This window comes from Nicotiana tomentosiformis, chromosome 3 (genome assembly GCF_000390325.3).
Source record: "Nicotiana tomentosiformis chromosome 3, ASM39032v3, whole genome shotgun sequence".
Lineage (NCBI taxonomy): Eukaryota > Viridiplantae > Streptophyta > Magnoliopsida > Solanales > Solanaceae > Nicotiana > Nicotiana tomentosiformis.
Window position 1 is genome coordinate 58,962,997 of NC_090814.1, and position 22,391 is coordinate 58,985,387.

General features: G+C 36.7%; 1 protein-coding gene across 1 annotated transcript; it reads right to left on the reverse strand.

Annotated features, from left to right (window-relative positions):
• Positions 1 to 2,756: 2,756 nt before the first annotated feature.
• LOC104119494 (uncharacterized) lies at positions 2,757 to 12,801 on the reverse strand. The gene is made up of 7 exons (XM_009631015.2): positions 12,645 to 12,801; positions 12,472 to 12,564; positions 12,225 to 12,341; positions 6,774 to 6,972; positions 6,071 to 6,408; positions 3,818 to 4,019; positions 2,757 to 3,518 (listed from the first exon to the last, which is right to left on the reverse strand). The coding sequence occupies exons 1-7, from the start codon at positions 12,669 to 12,671 to the stop codon at positions 3,178 to 3,180; spliced, it is 1,317 nt and encodes a 438-aa protein (XP_009629310.1). The 5' UTR covers positions 12,672 to 12,801; the 3' UTR covers positions 2,757 to 3,177.
• Positions 12,802 to 22,391: the final 9,590 nt, after the last annotated feature.

Here is a 22,391-nt window from a genome sequence, read left to right on the forward strand (position 1 = left end):
ACAATATGACTAAATATCAAAATCCAAAAAAGGATGGTATTTGCTCTTTTTTCTGAATGTCCTTCTTACAAATGATAACAGCTCTTAATATAGTGGGAGAATCCTATTTTGGATATAATTAAAGATACATAGTGGGGATTTCATGATAGATTAATTAATTAGCTTTTCTTTGATTCAAGCCGTGATTTCTGCTGAGATTCTCTCCCCAATTGTGGCTATAACGGTTTTTTTGTTTCTTGGCTCGATCTCGATCTTGGCCGATCTCTGGGTCTCGAGCTCGATCTTGACTCAATCTCGATCTTTGCCGATCTCGGTATTGATCTGTCTCTGGGTGCCGAGCTTGATCTTGGTCGATCTCGATATTGATCGGTCTCTGGGGTTCGAGCTCGACAACCTAACTTCGCATCACGGCTCGATATTACAATGATGAACCTTGGACCATCATGTTCCAATCTCGATTAGTCGTAAGAAGTTCAGACTCGGTTTTGACGGTATACAATTGTGAGGAGCTCCATATCAATTTATGTTCGAGAAATACGTTGCTTGAGCACTCAAATCATAGAGACAATAGAAGAATCAAAAGAACAAACAGAATTATACTCACAATTGATTTATAAATTCATATTTCTTTTATTTTTGTGAATGTAGTTAATTTTTCATAATTTAAAAATTTGTTGAAACAATTGTATCTGATTAGTCCCAACACTCTGTATATCACCAATTTCTTATAAATAATTGATAATGAAAAAGAATCATATTATAAGGTGTTTAACTAAGATCCTGTTTGGATTGATTAAATTTAAGTAGCTTTTGAGCAGCAAATACTGAAAAGCACTTTTTAAGATGAAACTTATTTTATAAAAATACTGGGTAAAAAAGATTTTTACTAAACGACTGGAATATCCTTAAATCACTACCATTATAAATGAACTAACCGGTCCAAGATTTTCTTGTTCTAATTGATTCAAATACAAAATAATTTATAAGTCAATTGAGAATATTTTTGACATATTAAAAGTTCCAACAATGACTCTCATTTTGGCTGTTGACGTTATGGTTAAGGGGATTTCTCTATTCATTGAAGAGGTGTTGGAGCTATTTTGTTTTCTAACTTAAAAGGTTAAAGGGGTAAATGAAATCTTCTCTAATTTATACCAATATAATTAAAGTGATAATAAAGATCAAAACTGAAAAAGTTTGAACCAAAATATAGTCTGCTCGTGGCACAGTTTTTCTCCATAGTATATTCTGCACTTTTTTAGTAAGCCCTTCTTTTAATTAGATTGGTGACAGGTGGCGCCAAAGGTTTATTGGTTTAAAAGAATTTGTATATATGAATAATGTACATTACTTCCCATAGATACTTGTTATGAAGGCCTTAAATGAACTTGGTTTCATTCCCTAAGTTAATGAATAATTACGAACGAAGAAATGAAAAGAAGGGAGTCAAAAGCTATGGAGGAAGAACAGATGAGCAAGAAGAAATGAATAGATTAAGGTTTTTGTCTGTGAGGTATTTTTGAAATTAGAAGAAACTATAAGGGATAAAAAGATAAAATCTTTGGTCAAACAAAAATAGTTTTTAAGATAAAAAGCATAAGTTGGGGCCCAAAAATTAAACTCCCAAAATAGATCGTTTGTTCAGGAAGCAAAATATTTTGTTTTTCTGTACAAATTGCTTTGGAATTTTTTTGTCCAAATGCGCTATTGGAAGTAAAACATAACAATCAAATACTTTATAAAACTTGTTTCTGTCCTGTAACCAATGTCAGATACTCATAAAAAGTAAAATAAAACAAATCAAAAAGAAAAGAAAAAATAAAATAAAATCAAATTGTGCTACAGCGTTAAATTGCAAAACCAAGCTCAAAGGGGATTCCATTGGTTTCAATAACACAATTTGTGTCGTACTTACAATGTAGGCTCTCGAGATCTTGCATAAGGAGAAATGAACAATTCTGGCATTGATATGAAATGACATTTTCCTTCAAGTTCACGCATTATATGCACTTTGTTTAAGGAAAAGAGAAACTAAATACCGGACTTAACGGGTCCGGGTTCATCCGGGTAAAAAATGAACCAGAAGGGTTATGGGTCCAAGGGCCCGGGCCGGGCCGGATTAGTGTTTTTATTTTTTTTATATTTTTTATATTTTGTATAACTATCGTAATTTATATTAATATAAAGTAAAAATATAAAACAAAAAAATAATCTTATAAGAGAGTGTTTGAATAAAAGGATGCAAAGGTTTTAAAATCTTTATATTTGAAATTTTGAATATTTCATTAAGAATTTAAGATAATAGAATACAATGAAGGTGACAAAAAAATTGCACTTATAATTTGCAAGTGCTTTTTTTATTTCAAACTTACAAATTGAAGTTTACATTTAACAACAGTTGAAATTGGCACATTCAGCATGTCCCGAGCCATAACAGAAAGAATAGGAAATTGTTTTTCATTCTCATGCCACCATCCCAACGGTGAAAATTCCTTTGTGCGAGGCTCTTTTGCTTTTGCAAGTAAAATTGAAGTTCATCAATGTTCCTGCTACTAGTTTGAGTGGTAGGAAATGTAGACCAAATATTAAAACCATCAAAGCCTTCATCATCATCATCCATAGTAGTAGAAACGGTACAATGCATACGATAAATTAGATTCCAAAAAAATGAGAGCCAAATAGTTGATTGAACTTTAGGTGAAGAATGAGAGAATGATAATTGAGAATATGAGTTTAAGAAATGAGAGATGAGTGAAGAAATGAAGAAGAGGGGGGTGTATTTATAATTTTTCAAAGGGCTAAATTAGTAATTACTAGAAGTATTATTTTTTTAATAAAATTGCCCAAAAAGGGCTATTTTTGCAATCCAACCGTTGGGCAACGGTCATTTCAATTAGAAGACAAAAAAACAGAATTATAGCCGTTGAACCGGGCCGGGCCGGTTAACCGATTCAACAGTAATTTTCATTGACCGGGTTTGACCGATCCGGTTAACCGAATTTTATTTTATAAACGGAGCAACCCCTAAACCCAGACCCAGCCCACCCGGGCCCCTAACTACCGAGTTGGGCGGTCCAAGCCGGTAACGGGTCAACCCGGCCCGTTTGACAGGCATATTGAAAAGTCCTTAGCATCGATACAAGAAGAAAAAGAAGCCCCTTTCTAATTCAACTATCTCTATGCATTTATTGTTGGTCTCATTGGTGGTAATTGTATGAAGTCGTCAGCATCATCTTCATCATCGCTTTCAATCCAGCCATAACAAGGAACACGCCTTCTTGGTGGCTCAAGGCAAATTCGCTTTGAGGAAGGAGGGAGATTATTAAGTACTGAGCTCGGGGAAGAAGTTGGAGGTGGAGCTGTAACGTGACAGTTACTTCCTGGTTGCACTTCACTCCCAGAATTTCCACCACCAAAGAAAACAGCATTAGCCGTCCCCATCTGGGTAGCGGTCTTGTCTTCCCCTATGTCTTTCCACCTATTTCCATCTCCTTCAGCTGGCAGGAGACTTAATACTTCTGCAAAACGGGGTTGTTAGGGAAATGTTATTATTTCAACATGGACCTCAAAATCATATAAAGAAGCAGGATTCTTACATTCCAAGTTACACTAGAAAAGAATGCAGTAATGTTTCTTCCTTAATCTGTTGGTATACTAAATTCGTTTATCTGATTAGGATGCATGTTAATGTCACAATGCATTAGTTGGACCGCATGTTTTGTTAAACTAATCTCCATTGCTTGGCAGCTAAATAGCTACTCCATTGTCATAGACACAAATCCAAAAGCAGATTTAGAACAGACAATAAGCTCCTTACCAGTACTGCCAATGTCTTGTTTGTTACTGCAAAGCTCTTCGTATGTTAGTTCTCCTACTGCATTAACAAGCTCAGTGCATGTTGTTTCTCCTACAGTATTGCCAGCTTTGTTGCATGTGGAATCAACAAGAATGCCCAAGGGGCCAATGGTGCTTTCTAAAGCAGGGTCTTGTACTGCTCTTTCATCTTGTGAGGAGACACCCTGCAATAATTCAAGGTCTTCATCCATTCCAGGATATGCATATACAACTCCAGGTGCAATTATATCAGTGACAATCATATCAATACAGAAGAACAGGTGACAAATTTTCATCAGCATCATTGCATTTTTCATATAATTGGCGCTCAATGCAATACAGAAAATGAGACATGTAGCCTATTTATACAAGCTTAACCAGACATGTAGCCTGAACAAAGATTTCCCAGAAAGTACGATCCAAGGAAGATAAGCAGATGTGGCTCTGCCCTGTGTAGTAAAAGAAACCATAAAATTTAGGCTAGCAGTTGCAAAACTATAGATGTGCTCAAAAGTGAAATATAGATCTTGAAGTTCAACTTAAAATCCTTGAGTCTAGAGTCTTCCCGAAACAGTCTTTCTACCTTCACAAGGTAGGGGTAAGGTATGTGTATACACTACCCTCCCCAGACCCCACTTGTGGGATTTCACTAGGTATGTTGTTGTTGGAGTTTGACTTAAAAAAAGAAAAGGAAAAACATGCTTCTTGCTTCTTCTTTAATTTGTAGTACTAACAAATAATAAAAGGCAGAAGGCAATCTATGAATTGACTTATGGATCATAAAATGAATACAGAGGGCAAGGGTGGAAATACAAGTCTTTCAAGGTCGGCATTTACAGCATAAAGAAAACTTAATTGCGCATTCGGCTTGATTCAGAAGCAGCTCTTATTATTAACGGCTTACAATCTCAAAACCAGGTAACGGAGGAAGCTGGGATGAAGAATGCTTCCTTTAGTTCGGAGAGACCAAGTCACCAAGGAAGGCAAGTGTGATGAGCTGGATAAATTCAACTAAGAGAAAGCACTGGGAGTAAAGCCAGAAAGAAGACAAACACAATAAGAGAAGAAAGAGGTGACTGCATCATCTAGTATGCTCTAATCAACAACAACAAAAAACTATGCGTCAATCCCAGGCAAGTTTGGGTCGGCTATATGAATCCTCACTGTGATGTTGCTCCATTTGAGAAAACCGTCCAGATGTGAAAAAATAGCAAGTTGGTGAAAAAGAATACGTACAGTTTCAAGTTTATCGATCACAATGCATGCCCTGAAATATCTGTACGAGGTGACAAATACCACCTCAACAATGAAGTGCTAGATTTGCACCTCATAAGGATTTAGGTGTACATAGTGTAAACTTTCCTGCCTTTGGGATGTGCCAACAGCCTCTGCAATCAATGCAGATAAGGAAACTACATTCTTTGCAAAATAATAAAATTCAATCAGTCTTGGACTTGAGGAATGTTGTGATGAGATATACATTAATCACCAATTCATATTCATTATTAGTGCACCCTGCAGGATATTTGAATCAAAACTGCTAAAAGCATTCTAAATGTCACTTATTTGTGCCACAGAAAATCATTCGCAGGCAAATACTCTAGTATCAAATTCCAAAGAAATTTGCAAATGATCGTGGGGATGCTCATACTGTACACCCAAATGATCGATTAGGGCAGCAGAAGTTAGCAGTAAGATCCACTTATATTGATTTTAGTGAGATGTTTTATGTAACTTGAACAGATTTTAGGAACCATTTACGCCAACTGCAAAGGACACTATTTGATGGTTTATCACAGTTTATTATAAACATGGGGGATAATACATGAAAGGCGAAAGCAATCAAACACCAGCAATGAGGAAATGGGCAGTAGACTCCGCATGACATAAGGAAAATTATTCATCAAAAAACTTAGATGACACAAGTATACAGCCTGCAGGATGCTTTATTTTCCTGCAGTAAACAACAAGGATTTCTTTTCCACTTTGTATAAGAAAGAATGTAATGTAATTTGGGTAGGTAACTGTACTGAACTATAGTTCCAGGTAAAACTGAATAGACAGATTTAACCCCTTCCATGATCAAACAGTATGAATGTATCAGTTGATATAGGTTGAAAGGAAACGTTCAAGTCATGCTTATATCATGACTTCTCATGAACATTGTTTAAAAGGATATTGAATCATGCTTCTTAATCCATGTAAAATTCACAGCAAACTCAAAATTGTGGCCTACCTTTGAGGAAGGAAGAGTTGTGGGGTGATGATCAGCAGGGGGAGGGAGACGTTTAACTGGGCACGGGGAAGGAGTTGGAGGTGGATTAGAAACATAAGAGAAACTCCCTGATTGAACTTGACTCTCAGAACAAATTTTGAGATATTTAACAGGGCATGGGGAATGAGTTGGAGTTGGAGAAAAAACATGAGAGTTGGTTCCGGGTTGTACTTTATTCCCAGAACTTCGACCATCACGGCAAACAGCATTAGCTGTCTCCTTCTGGGTAGAGATTTGGTCCTTCCCAACATCTTTCCAGCTATTTCCATCTCCTACAGCTGGCAGGGAACAAAATACTTCTGCAAAACGGGGTTGTTAGGGAAATGTCAGAAACATGGACCTCAAAGTCATATAGGCACCTTATACTGTTTGATAAATAAAAAGCACAACTCTAACTTTCATGAGTGAACTATTGCAAAAAATGAAAATGCTGCAGTTCACTAGAAAAGAATGCAATATTGTATCTTCCCTAATCTGTTGGTATACAGTATACTAAATTGGTATATCTGATCTTGATGCATGCTACTCACGCATTAGCTTGGCTGAATGTTTTTCTACTATGTTAAACTGATTCCCATTAGTGAGCAGCTAAATGACTACTCCATAGACGGAGAAATTTACACAGATCAAGAAGCAGAATCTGAATAGACAATCAGTTCCTTACCAGTACTGCTAATGTCTTGTCTGTTGCTGCAAAGCTCTTCGTGTGTTGGTTCCCCTACTGCATTGACAAGCTCAGAGCATGCTGTTTCTCCTACAGTATTGCCAGCTGTGTTGCATGAGGAATCACCGAGAGTGCTGGAGGGGTCAATGGTGCATTCTAAAGCAGGTTCTTCTGCTCTTTCATCTTGTGAGGAGACACCCTGTTATAATTAAAGGTCTTCAGCTATTCCAGCATATGCATATAATGCCAGGCGCAGTTATATCAGTAACAGTCATATCAGTATTGAAGAAGAGGTGAATATTGTTCATCAGCATCATTCTTGTTGTATCATTGTATTTCATTTTATAGGCAGTCAATGCAATACAGAAAATAAGGCATGTAGCTCATTTTCTATTTATACAAGCTTAACTGGAAATAACAACTAAACGTACCCTGAAAGGAGATTCCCTCGAAAAATACCATACTAGGAAGATAGCAAATGGCCGTGTGTAGTTAAAGATACCATACAGTTTAAGCCAGTAATTGTAGAACTGTAGATGTGTTTCAAAAGTGAAATATAGATCCTGGAGTTTGACTATAAGAAAATGCAAGTGCCCTTTTTCTTCTTTATTGTGTAGTACTAAAATTAATAAAAGGCAGAAGACCATCTATGAATTGATTGATGGATCATAAGATACATACAGAGGACAAGGGTGGAAATAGAATTCTTTTTGCATTTGCAACAATAAAAACTTAATTGCTTATTGTGGACTTGATTTAGAAGCAGCTCTTATTGTTAACAGCTGACAGTCTCAAGACCAGGAGAGGATTTCGGACGAAGCTGGGAACTAAGATGCTTGTTTTAGTTCTGAGATAACAAGGAAAATAAGTGTAATGAGCTAGAAGAATTCCACTAAGAGAAAGCACTGGAGAGTAATATAAGAAATCAAATAAACTCCACAAGAGAAGAAAGAGGTAACTGCATCATCTACCACGCTCTAATCAGTTACGAAGAACAGACTAAGCAGAATATATAGCATGTTACAGAACAAAGGACAAAAACTTATCCTCACAAGTTCTACGAGGCAAGCCTTCCATCTCTGTACTCATTCCTTAGGGAATCAGGATCGTAAACATGATAAACTCTCTTCCACAAGATTCAAAAAGTAAGTACTGTTAAGACTCTGCCAAGCGCAAGGCACGCCCAGTAACTCTATGATGTGACTAATACCTCCTCAATAGTCAATTGCTAGATTAGCACCTCATATGTGTATAGGTCTGCGTACTGCATAGTGTAAACTTTTGGGATGTGCCTATCAGCAAGCAACGCAGAAGAGGAAACTACAAGCTTTGGATAGCCACACTTTTCAATCTTGGAATTCATGAAAGATTGTGATGAGATATACTTTAATCACAGAAAAACATTTATTATTAGTGCAGTCCTGCAGGAGATATGAACGAACACTGCTAAAAGCAGTTCTAACTTTTAAGTGTCAGTTGTTTGTGCCACAGAAAATCATTTCTGGACAAATGCTCCACTATTAGATCCAGAAATTTTGTAAAGTTTTCGCGCGGGTGCTCGTACTGATCAACTAGGACAGCCTAAGTTAGCAGTAAGATCCACCTATATCGATTTCATTGAGATGTTTTACATACTTTTAACAGATTTGAGGAACCAATTTGTCCAACAGCAGCGGACACCAATTGATGGACTACCACAGTTACTGTAAATACATGAAAAGCTCAAGTAACCAAGCGCACCAGCAATGAGGAAATTAGGGCAGCAGACTCCACTTGACATGAAGACAATTGCTCCAACAGTTAGATGGCACGAGAATAGAGTCTGCAGGACGCTTCGACAAAGACAAGCAATAACATCTGTTTCATAGATCAAGCATTAACATGCAATTCCCACTTCATAACTCCTTAGCAGAAAAAAAATTTGCAAAATAACTGTAAGGAATATCTCCATTCTCCTACTTCTAATACGTTCTTGAAACTATATTTCTACTAGAATTGTGTTAACAATTTAAACAGATATATTCTATTAGCAGATTTCCAGTTCAAAGAAGGGATTATCACTTGGATTTACACCTTACTAGAATAGTTTCACATCCAACAAATGAAAAGGAATAATAATCATCAAGTTGCCCCTCAATTTTCTGTAAATATACATTGCACAGAATTAAATCCTAACTCCTGCCCTACATACATAAAGGACTTCTACATAGTGAGATGATTTTATCCAAGTTGCTTATACAGGTTAGGATAAATTACTTAAAATAGGAGTTTACAAAAAAATCAATTTTCATTTCTAGTAAATGCAATGCTTTCATTTCCACTTTGGATAAGAAATGCTGAAGGAAGGGATCCAAGTAAAACTGCATAGACAAACTTTTCTCCTTTCAGAATCAAGCAGTATGAATTTAGCTACTTATTAATTGGTATAGGTGAGAAATGTTACATATTCTCCTTAATGCAATTATTTTTAGTATTTGCTTCAATCAACATAGACATTGTTGCTTCATATTACTTGTTTTAACCAACATCTCGACATTGTGGTCAAACTTTAATAGGAAACAATTGAGAAAAAAGTGGAGCACACATCGTCTCACCATGCAGGACTAATCAAAGCCCTGAATTGTCATTTACTTTTATATCTGTTTACGGTCAAAACCGGTTTCGACCTTCGTATGATTAGTCAAGATTGGAACATAATGGATCGAAGGTCATCTTCATAATATCGGGATGAGATCCGAAGCCAGGTTACCGAGCTCAAATTTCTGGGACCGATCGAAAGCCGAGCTCGAACTCATTACCGAGCTCGAGTCCAAATCGAACTATGACGTGAGGTGATGTTATCAAACCTAAGAGCCAGAGACCGACCAATATCGAGCCAAAGTCAATACCGGGCCCCGAGTCAATATCGAGCTCGAGCCAATATCGAGCTCTAAACCTGGAAATCGACCAATACCAAGTCCGATCAAGATCGAGCTAAGAGACAAGAGCCGTTACAGCCGCACTAAGGGAGAGAATCTCGGCGGGAATTAGAGAAAAGCTAATCTATCATGGGTTCCCCACTATGTATTTTTAATTATATCCAAAGTAGGATCCCTCCACTATAAGAGGGATAGCTATTATTTCTGTAAGGCATATATCAACGATGATTATCAAGTTCGGTGCAAAGGAAGTTACTTCGTCACTTCATGACATCAGGGTCTCGACAGGAAAAATTGTAAGGGCCAAATGGTCAAATGAGTCATTCCATGTATTTGGCCCAAGCCCTAGCACAAAACATGAACACGTGTATAAATACTTACAAAGAAAAATTTCTTCTTTACCGATATCTTATATCCCAAAAAAATTCCTCTATTTTAAGATCTATTATGCAAACAAGCCTAAGGGCTAATCTTATTTCGAGTTCGATCAATCACTCAGTCGACTACTAAGCCTACGGGTTACATTACTTCGAGTTTGAGTAAACACTCACTCGACTACTAAGCCTACGGGCTACATTACTTCGAGTTCGAGCAATCACTCGCTCGATTACTAAACCTAAGGGTTAATCTTATTTCGAGTTCGAGCAATCACTCACTCGACTATTAAGCCTATGGGCTACATTATTTCGAGTTCGAGCAATCACTCACTCGATTACTAATCCTAAGGGCTAATCTTATTTCGAATTCGAGCAATCACTCACTCGACTAAGCCTACGGGCTACATTATTTCGAGTTCGAGTAAACACTCACTCGACTACTAAGCCTACAGGCTACATTACTTCGAGTTCGAGCAATCACTCACTCGACTACTAAGCTTACGGGCTACATTATTTCAAGTTCGAGCAATCACTCACTCGACTACTAAGCCTACGGGCTACATTTCTTCGAGTTCGAGTAATCACTCACTCGACTACTAAGCCTACGGGTTATATTACTTCGAGTTCGAGCAATCACTCACTCGACCATAAAACCTACGGGCTACATTACTTCGAGTTCGAGCAATCACTCACTCGACCATTAAGCCTACAGGTTACATTACTTCAAGTTCGAGCAATCACTTACTCGACTATTAAAGCCTACGGGCTACATTACTTTGAGTTCGAGCAATCACTCACTCGACCATAAAGCCTACGGGCTACATTTCTTCGAGTTCGGGCAAACACTCACTCGACTATTAAAGCCACTCTTACTTCGAGTTAGAGCTAACACTCACTCGATTACTAAGCCTAAGGACTACTTTTACTTCTAGTTCAAGCAAATACACTATTAAGCCTAAGGGCTGCTCTCACTTCGAGTTCGAGCAAACACTCACTCGGTTATAGAGACCACAAAGTCCGACTCCGATCAAATTGCCTAAAGCCTCAAACTTATGAAAACTTTCATAAGGCATTAATGAAACAAAATCTTCACAAGGCAGAAACAAAAACAAGTCGGGAAAGGGAAAGATCTTTACATATATATAAGAGTATTTACAAAGTCCGATCGGGACCCTACACAAAAAGATCAAAAATAAAAAACCCTAAGGTTCCTGATTATCTCCGGGAGCAGGCTCTTCTCCATCAAGCTCCTCCCCGCTCTCAGACCCACTCTTGCTCTCATCATCATCATCATCGGAAGCCAAAACCGGTTTCGACCTTCGTATGATTAGTCAAGATTGGAACATAATGGATCGAAGGTCATCTTCATAATATCGGGATGAGATCCGAAGCCAGGTTATCGAGCTCAAATTTCTGGGACCAATCGAAAGCCGAACTCGAACTCATTACCGAGCTCGAGTCCAAATTGAACTATGATGTGAAGTGATGTTATCAAACCTAAGAGTCAGAGACCGACCAATATCGAACCAAAGTCAATACCGGGCCCCGAGTCAATATCGAGCTCGAGCCAATATCGAGCTCTAAACCTGGAAATCGACCAATACCAAGTCCGATCAAGATCGAGCCAAGAGACAAGAGCCGTTACAGCCGCACTAAGGAAGAGAATCTCGGCGGGAATTAGGGAAAAGCTAATCTATCATGGGTTCCCCACTATGTATTTTTAATTATATCCAAAGTAGGATCCCTCCACTATAAGAGGGATGGCTATTATTTCTGTAAGGCATCCAACATTGAGGCATTGATACACTCTCATATTATTCACAGAGAAAGACAGACTGATATTCATATAGAAATTATCCTTTTTTGGGTTTTGTATATTTCGTCTTGCTTGTTCATAAACCGTTTTCCACTCAGTTTGGTTTATATTTCATTCTTTATACAGTCAATACTCAATATATTTCTACTTACTTTCCGATTTGTGTCAAGTTATACCATGTATCCTTAGAACTACCTATAAATTCAACTCTATCTGTTTTTCTGGTAAACACCAATCAAAGCAGCAAAATAAAATAATTAACACAGAAGAATTATTAGTAAAACATTTTCTCCAAAAAGTATTTTCATCAAAAGTGACTCGAGTCTCCGAGCAATTGTACCTCTTGTAAATTGGTAGTGCCTTCATCGTGGCTCTCCAGATCGCGAAGAATAGCTTCAATAAGTTCTTTGTAGCCACAATCCTCGATAAAGGCCCATCCGTCATTTCCGCCGTATTCCTAAAAACAGTAACGATAAATAAATAAAATCTCCCCTAATCCACTTCATTAAGCCCCAAAAATTCCCAAATGAAACATGGCGTTATTTTGGGGAAACCTAACCAGCTAACATTAGATTATTAACGCTTACCTTGAGGAGTTTATTCACAGTTTTCCGAACTAGCGATTCATCAAAGCCGAAAGGTGTCATGGCATCAATTGCTGCGTCCATTCTGCCTAACCGCTGCCAATAAAAACCAACAACAGTATTAAGAAAACAGTACAGTACAAAGCAGAGAATAAAAGGCGAAAAAATCATCAAACCTTTCTGGGTCTGCCTCTGGGTGCCATTGTTGTGTATGCCTCAAGACACAGCAGAAGAAGAAGAGATGAAAGAGTGCGGAGAAAAAAAAGGAAAATGCAATAAAGTGTGGAGAAAACTGAAAAGGCAAAGCAGTGTTGGCGCACAATAACGTGTTTGAATTGATTTTAACCCGGTTAAATTAGCTTTTAAATTATTTTAAAAAAAATTTTGTGTTTGTCAAAGTTATAAATTCGTTTTTCCGTGTTTGTCAAAGTTATAAAATACTTAAAATAAATTAAAAATTATTTAAAACAAGTTAAAAGTAATAATATTATTTTTTGGTTCAAAAAATATTTCTACCAAAAAGTTATTATTTTTTAAGTCAAATCAAACCGACTAAATATGATAGTTGTAGTGAGTCCTGTTTTATCACAAGAGTTAATACGTTCTGATCATGTACGGTTCTACACGTGTCATTCTCTTTTGACCCGGTTTTAAAATAGGAAGAATTCTAGGCACCTAGGCCTTCCAGTTCCTTGTTGCATTGGACCAATTATTAGTGAAGTCATTTTGGCAGAACCGGTTTTTAATTTTCAATAATCGTGTAATTTGATATTTATAGTAATTAAATATTAATAGTAGTACTTTTTCCTTAAATATAGGCGTTATGCCAACTTGAATAAATTCGGATTAATCGATACTCATACAACAACAATAACAATAACTCAGTATAATTTCACTAGTGAGGTTTGGGAGGGTAGTGTATACGCAGACCTTACCCCTACCCTAGGGTAGAGAGACTGTTTCCGATAAACCCTCGGCTCCCTCCCTTCAAGAAAACTCTCCACCTTATTCTTGGGTGACTCGAACTCACAACATCTTGGTTGGAAGTGGAGGGTGCTTAATCGATACTCATAGTGAGTATCAAAATCTCTTGTATTTAATTAACTTAACAACTAGAACCATTTATGAATATTCAAAGCTAAGCATGAACACTGCAAAGATAGAAACAAATGATAAAAATTTAGCATAAATATATCTCGTTTATTTTTATTAAAATTAAGATGTATGAATCTGAATTCATAAACTTGTCTTTGTTTAAAAGTTAATAAATATATAATTCAAATAAAATATTAATTAATCTAATACTATATCAATAAAATATCATTAAGGTTTGAAGTGGTTATAAAAAGAGAAAACTGAACTTTGCGTTAAGCAGATGCAAACAAATTGTATTATAAGATATTATCATGTAATTGTAACTAGTTGGAGAGTCAATCAATTTTTACTCTACTACATTTTTCTCTGAAGTATTCATTAACAATTGTTATTTTTGGAGTAATAATTTTGTAAGCACTTTCTAAATATGCCTATTTTACTTCAAAAAATATTGAAGAATTAATATCTAAATTCATACAAAAAAGTAGGTATTTTTATCCTTACTAGTTTTAAGGTACGCACTTTGCGCGTGTACCCATATCAATAATTATATATTTTTTAAAAAATTACGTAAATATTATTAGATAATTTATTTGAGTTATATAAAATTATAAAATAAAAGTTAAAAATGAAAATGATAAATATTATTCTTATTTAGCTAGCTCGACTAGAAAAGATATCATACTACAAAAGTTTTCAGATTCCTGATTTCTGATTTAAAGAGGACTTATATTGGAATTTTAAAATTAAAAATTAAATCTTTTGGTCTTTTAGAAATTTAGGATGAAAAAATTGACACCATACCTCTTAAAAATTGACAGTGACAGTGTAAAGTTTAAAGAATAACTAATTTTGAATAATATTTTACAACCTAACTTAATATATAAAACAATATAGCAAAACATTGTCAAATGTTGGACTGAATGCAAGAAAGAAAAAAAATCAAATAGTAACTCATTTATAATACATTTTTGTCCTCTACTATTTCATCTTCTTGCTTCAAATTCATATTATTATCAAGTAGACTCTTAATTTTATATTATAATTGATTTTTTAATTATTTTCACCGTTAATGCCCTTTGTACCAAAATTAATTTATGTACCTTAAGAGTTTTATCGACAAACAAATTTATTTATATGATGAATTTGAAAAATAATTAAATTGAACTTTTTTGTTGATTAGTAAATTCAAAGACTTAATTACTTGTTCTCAATATTTTTTTAAAAAACTTACTTTTTGTTAATTCAAATACTTAATATTTGCTCATCCCAATTTTTAAACATTAACTATAATTATAACTTTGTTCAATAAAAATTGTACTTTCAAATAGTTAAAAGAATCATTACTATGTCAATTTTAAAGTGCTAAATATGAGGATTTTCTACCTATTAATAAGGAAAAGTTAGTAAATAAAGTTTTACTTGATTTTGAAGTTCTGAGAATTAGAAAAATAATAAAATTATAAATTTATCTAACGTGAAATCTATTTTTAAAGGGTAAAAGTATCATTTTAAAATATTTTTAGAATTTTATATTGAATTAAATGGTATGATAATTGTGGATATTAAATGTCACGACCTAAAACTTAGCATGTCGTGATGGCGCATAACGTGGTACTAGGCAAGCCGACACCTCAAAACATTTCCAACATTTTTTAATGAAAATGAAATAACACATGTTTAAATAAATTAAACTCTCATAACTGGATAGAAAGTCAATAACTCAGTACGAAATTTTCCAAAACTAGGGTGTCACTGAGTACATGAGTATCTACATAAAGATATAGTCTGGTACACCGTGACGGAAGCACCTGGATCTGCACACGAGATGCAGGGTATAGCGTGAGTGCAACTAACTCAGTAAGTAACAAAACTAACTATTGGACTGAAAGTAGTGACCAGCTAAGCAGTAACAGTTCAATATAGAATTAACAGTACATAAATGCATGCATGTTTTCAAGTTCTAGAGATAAACTCAATACAGGTAAAATAGATCAACTCTGAATAATATGAGGGATATGATATTTCTATATCTACATGCCATTGTACATGCTGTGTGTAATACACTACAATGGAAGCCTCGCGTACTCAGACTCTCAGAGTACTCAATCACTCAATACAGTACGGGGTAGGTCTAGCCCAGGGAAGATCTATCACTCAATATAAATGTATAGGATAACTCCATGCCCAGGGAACTCCATCCCAAATGTGAATATATAGGGCAACTCCATGCTCAAGGAACTCTATCCCAAATATAATATCCATTGCGCTCACTGTGGGGGTGCAGACTTCGGAGGGGCTCTTTCAGCCCAAGCATTATAATAAGCCAAATCGAGGCATAAGTAAATAAAAATATGTTGTGGCGTGCAACTCGATCCCTAAATTATCGCTCACAATCAGGCCCTCGTCCTCACCCAGTCATTAATCTCTCCAGTCTCTCGGGATCACAACGCTTATACTAAGCATCCCTAATCAATAATACGAGATGTAACAATGAACAATAACAGAGGATGAGATATGATATGAATGATGAATACGACTGAGTACATAACTGCAATTAAACAATTAACTCAACAGCAAGGAACGGCCATTGTTGGTCCCAACAGTACCATCATATAGGCTAAACGTGATTTCTAACAAAAATTACAGCTCAAGTGCTCTAATGCATGAAGTACAGTAAAAGTGTTCAGTTAAGGTAGCTACATAATTGTCACGACCCAAAATTCAACTAGTTGTGATGGCACCTAACCCAACCCGCTAGGTAAGCCAACTTTCAATTATCAAATTTCAATAATAATTATTAAAGCAATTTAAGTGAATAAAGATCTTAATCTTATACATCCCCCAAGAACTGGTAGTACAAATCATGAGCTTCTAAGAATAGAGTATACAAAGCGAAAATGAAATAATTACATAGTCTGTTTGAATAATACATAAACAGAGCTTTTATAAATCTAAGGCTACCATGAACAAGAGACAGCTACAACAGGAACGTTGGTACATCTTCAAATCCCGCAACCATCGAGCACATCAACAACAACAGCGAAGTATAGTATCAGTACAACCGACCCCATGTACTGAGTAAGTAACAAACCTAGCCTTAGGTTGAAAGTAGTGACGAGCTTCTACCAAGGTCGGGGTCCAAAACCACTAGTCCACAACGGTCCATAACAACATAAAGCAAATAATACCAGAAGTAACTCAGAGATAAAATGCTCAGCCAAATCATGATTTCAAAAATAATAGTTTTTCCTTTCAAGTACATCAGTGAAAAACCCAAATTGTTTACCGAAATTTTCAAAAATATGAATAAGTTTGAAAGCAATAATTTTTCCAAAATCCTTTCAATAATAAATGATATGTTTCATTTTCTTTCAAGATAACTCGTGTAAAACAAATACATCATTATTGCCCATCTGTCAACATATGTGAGAAATCATGAATAATGTGATACCGTCCAGCATGAGGAAAACACATCTCTATGCATATATGTCATGTGTGCATGTCAATGCAATATATCTCATAGATTGTACTCATGTACTCACATTCTCAGAGTACTCAATCTCACTGTCTCGCATTCTCTCTCATTATGCTCAGCACACTCAATCACTAAGCGCTATACAATACCTGTTGCGGTGTGCAGCCCGATCCCTGTTTATAGTCGACTGTGCTCATTGGGGTGTACAGACTCATGAGGGGCTCCTACAGCCCAAGCGTTATAAGCACGGACAACTCACTTGTTGCACGGACAATTCACGTGCTGCACGGACAACTCACGTGCTGCATGGACAACTCACGTGCTATAATATCATATCTGGATCCGCACGGACAACTTACGTATTGCACGGACAACTCACGTGCTATAATAATATCTGAATCCGCACGGCCAACTCACGTGCTATAATAATATCTGGGTCCGCACGGCCAACTCACGTGCAATAGTATAATATATAGATCCGCACGGCCAACTCATATGCAATAGTATATATATATATATATATATATAAAGCCAACATGGCATGCTGCGGCGTGCAGCCTGATCCCAAAATATTCTCACAATCAGGCCCTCGGCCTCCCTCAGTCATCAATCTCTTCAGTCTCTCTTTCATGGCCTCACAATGTCATGAGAATAGCCCAAAATGATTATATGATGTATCAATAAATAACAACAGAGACTGAGATATGATATGCAATGAAATGAATATGAATGAATATGAATTTTCAATTTAAAATAAATATTTCACAATAATATGATCTCTGTGGGTCCCAATAATACTGGCACGTAGCCTCAACATGATTTTTAATATGTTTTTCAGCTCAATTTCTTTAACTCATAAAATCGCATGGAAAATGCCAAGATCATTTAACTACGAAATTTCACAGAAACAATTATGTCACAATTTCTATAGTGCACGCCCACACGCCCGTCACCTAGCATGTGCGTCACCTCCCAACAATTTATGAAATACATATATTCAGGGTTCATACCCTCAACTCCAAGATTAAAAGAGTTACTTACCTCGAACAAGCCAAATCCAATATCGAGCAAGCTAAGCAATGCTCCATAAATTCCATTCTACGCGTATCAACTTCCCAACGGCTCGAATCTAGTCACAATTAATTTGATTCAGCTCACAAAAAATTATAGGAATTAATTCCATATCAAAATATTAATATTTTTCAAAATTCAAAATTATGCCCTAAAAATCACCCGTGGAGCCTACGTCTCGGAATCCGATAAAACTTATAAAATTCGAACCCACATTCTACCACGAGTCCAACCATACCAAAATTACTCAAATCCGACTACAACTCGGCCTTGAAATTCTCAATTAATGTCTATGAATTTTTCTACTATTTTCAACCCCAAACACTAACTTGTTGATAAAAACAATAATAGATTCGTGTAATTTAACCAAAACCGAGTTAGAATCACTTACCCCAATCCATATGGTGAAAATCGCCTCAAAAATCGCTTCAATCCGAGCTCTATAGCTCCAAATGTGTTAAAATGGCCGAAACCTCAAAATATATCTTCTGTCCAGACATTTACTCTTCGCGATCGCGAAGCACAAAAATTTTCAGCCCCAAAATTGCTCTTCGCGATCGCGAAGAACAAACTCCCCAACTTTTCCAAACAGCCTCTAGTATAATAGTTATAACGTTTTGTACAAAATTCCAAATTGCAAATGGTTTAACTTTTTGAAAACTAAACACCAAAGGCTATAACTTTCATTTGTTTCTCATCTCCCAATTCCTTATATATTGTTAGATATAAGCTTTCAAAGTTAGCCCTGTACAACAGAGATTTCCAAATTCTTCCTAGACAATCTATAGTGTATCCATCATAACTTTTTTTACACAACTCCAAATGAAAAATGGTTTACATTTATGAAAACTAGACATCAAGAGATACAACTTTCATTTGTGGATTATCTCTAAATTTCTTATAGATTGCGAGATATAAGCTTCCAAATTCGGGTCAGTGCAGTAGAGATTTTGTTCTACGCGATCGCGAAAGAGCTTCCGCGATCGCGATTCACAAGGTTCCAAACTACTGTTTTCTCTACGCGAACGCGACCCAATGTTCGCGATCGCGATGCACACCTCTGTAGGCAGAAACCAGCAACTAAAAATAGCCTAGAAATGGTCTGAAACCACCCCGAAACTCACCCGAGTCCCCTCGGGACCTCAACCAATTATACGAACAAATCCTAAAACATCATACGAACTTAGTCGAAGCCTCGAATCACATCAAACAACGCTAAAACTATGAATCACACCTCAATTCAAGCCTAATAAACTTTGAACTTTCAAATTCTATATCTTGTGCCGAAATACATCAAATCAATCCGGAATGACTTCAAATTTTGCACACACGTCATAAATGACATAACGAAACTATTCCAATTTCCAGAATCGGATTCCGACCTCGATATCAAAAAGTCAACCCCCGGTCAAACTTCCCAAAAATTCAACTTTCGACATTTCAAGCCTAATTCCACTACAGACTTCCAAATAATTTTCCGGACACGCTCCTAAGTCCAAAATCACCATACGGAGCTATTGGAATTATCAGAATTAAATTCCGAGGTCGTTTACACATAAGTCGACATCCGATCACTATTTTAACTTAAGATTTAAACCTTGGAACTAAGTGTTCCAATTCATTCCAAAACCTCACCTGACTCGAACCAATTGCCCCGGCAAGTCACACAACAACTGTAAAGCCCAATTTGAGCAGTAAATGGGGAAACGGGTTTGTAATACTCAAAATGACCGGTCGGGTCGTTACATTCTCCCCCACTTAAACATACGTTCGTCCTCGAGCGTACCAAGAGTTGTTTCCAAGCCATCAAATCACTGTTCCATCTTACCACACATGTACTCGGGGTGATCTCACGTCACCCTATTCTATATAGGCCTGACCACACAATATAACTGAAAATCGTTAATTTAACCTTAGTCCAAAACCCATGGAGCAAAATTTCTAACATCGAAAATTCTTTTCAAGACCTAAATCACACATCTACATATTTTATAAGTCCGAAAAGCTGCATCGAGCTATAACTATAACCACAGATATAATCACCCAGTATATTACATAACTCGCATGCTCGTAGCACCATTCGTGATCGCAGTAACTACTCCAAAACCAACCAAGTACAAGTATTAAACCCCATATCGAACCAAACTTCATCCCAAAACCTTTGTACACTGTTGATAATAAAAGAAACCCGCAGAAATCTCATGACCACTTACCAAATCAACAAGTCACGGAGCCCTCTCGCCCCAACCAGAATCATAATCCCTTTTTTAGCCGACCTTCAATATTATACTACCGAATATACCGAAATCAAACCTGATAGTACCCATTCTAGGTCCAATGACCTTATATTACTAAACACAACTGTTCCATAGACATGCCTCACCAATATAACTCAGAGCCACAACTCGTGTCATCCGTGCACTAATACGCAACAATTCAAATGTACCCAGTCATGGAAAATGACTCAAATGAGAGAACTGACCCACCAGATTAACAAGTACCGCCACAACGAAACGCTGAAAATTCATCATACACCGTAGAACCATCACCCGATTCTAACACAAGGTTCATACGTTAACATAACTCCGCTGCAATGCGTGACCCCATCCAAACGTTGTTCCATAATATGTACCTCGAGCCACCCCGCTCAAAATCAATAACCACAGAGAGGCAAATGACAAAAAAAATGGCCACACAAAACCTGAAAGAACATAACCATTATGCTATCGATCATGCAATACCCAAATACTCATCACACTCAAATTCCGCTATAAAGCTTAAATAGAACCGCACCATCTGTGCACATAACCAATGAATCACAGCTCCTCGTAGCTAAAGGAGTAACTCACAGATCATCTGAGAACACGAATAAGTTCAACATCAACCGAATGACACATCCCTCAATAATAGCAGTATGGAGCCAACCATTCCGGTTCAGTGTAGAATACACATCTTAATCGAGCCTACCTATGGACCCCCAGATCAACTCGGGTTACCCACAAATAGATAAAAATCCCTCCGAAAATCCATAATGAGTGAATCATAACACATTTCATCATCTGGCTAGCTCCGGCCACAACCTCACAGTCCACAACCATGAAACAATCTGCTCCTGGGAACTCCTAATCTCCAGATCCATTGAACACGCGAATCACCATATTTGATTCCATCTCCACCACCCGAATGCATAACACCTCTCTCATACACAATCATCCCACGAGAAATACCTTGAAAGTTCTTCGGTACCACTTGACAAAATTTGAATATCAGTAGTCTATCAACCATGTGAGTACCGCAATACTAATTAAACATCCATAAGTCAAAATACAATGAGCCTTCTGAAATACGCACTCTTATCATACACCAAGTAGAAAATATCCGGTTCAAACTATGGAAGAAACCATCAAGAACACTTTAAAATCCATATGCACAACCAAGCCATCAGGACCGAATCTCTCCAACACAACCAAGCTACGCAGGTCACCAAACCCAAGAATATTGCCACCAAAACATCTGTAAAGTCTTACCACGTCATAATTACCCAAAGGACCGATCCTACCATTACCATACTGGTCCATTCTACTACCAGTTGTCCTATTTCTCCGAGTCCCTTCCGAATTTGCCTCCAAATTGATAATCCTCCTTGCTAAAACACCACGATCTTTAACCACAACTCACCCCACAACCTAACATAGAACCATAACGCCCTACGGCCCATAAGCAATTGTACTCTTCTTAAACACCTTCAAAACTACTACAACTGTAACCCTTACTCTGAGAATACCTTATGTGAATTTGAAATTGCTCTTCTTACCTTCCTTATATAAAAGTGTAGAATCTATGGTCATATAGAATTCCCGCAAGTCCAGGCACTATCAAATGAAAATCTCAGATTTTAACCATACGCAAGTCCGGAAACTTTCTCAATTGCTATATATAATTCTCATACCCACTAGAATTTTCTCGGGATTCACCCACTTTGCTCAAATTTAATTGCACCGCCCAAATGGGCCAAATGACACGTGCCCCATTAGCATAACAACATTCAAAGAAGTAACTCTACTTTAACACCACCTATCAAATTCATACTCCGTGCGCACTACATCATTCACCCATAAAAACTCATGCATTCCACGATTTTCATATACTCATAAGTACAATATAACCCGTATCTAGGAATTTTCTTATTCGAGTCATTATCGATCTCAACTTCTGCAAGTCATAACTGACCCACCAATATGCCTCAGCCTAAATCTAAACCTTTACATATAATCATGAA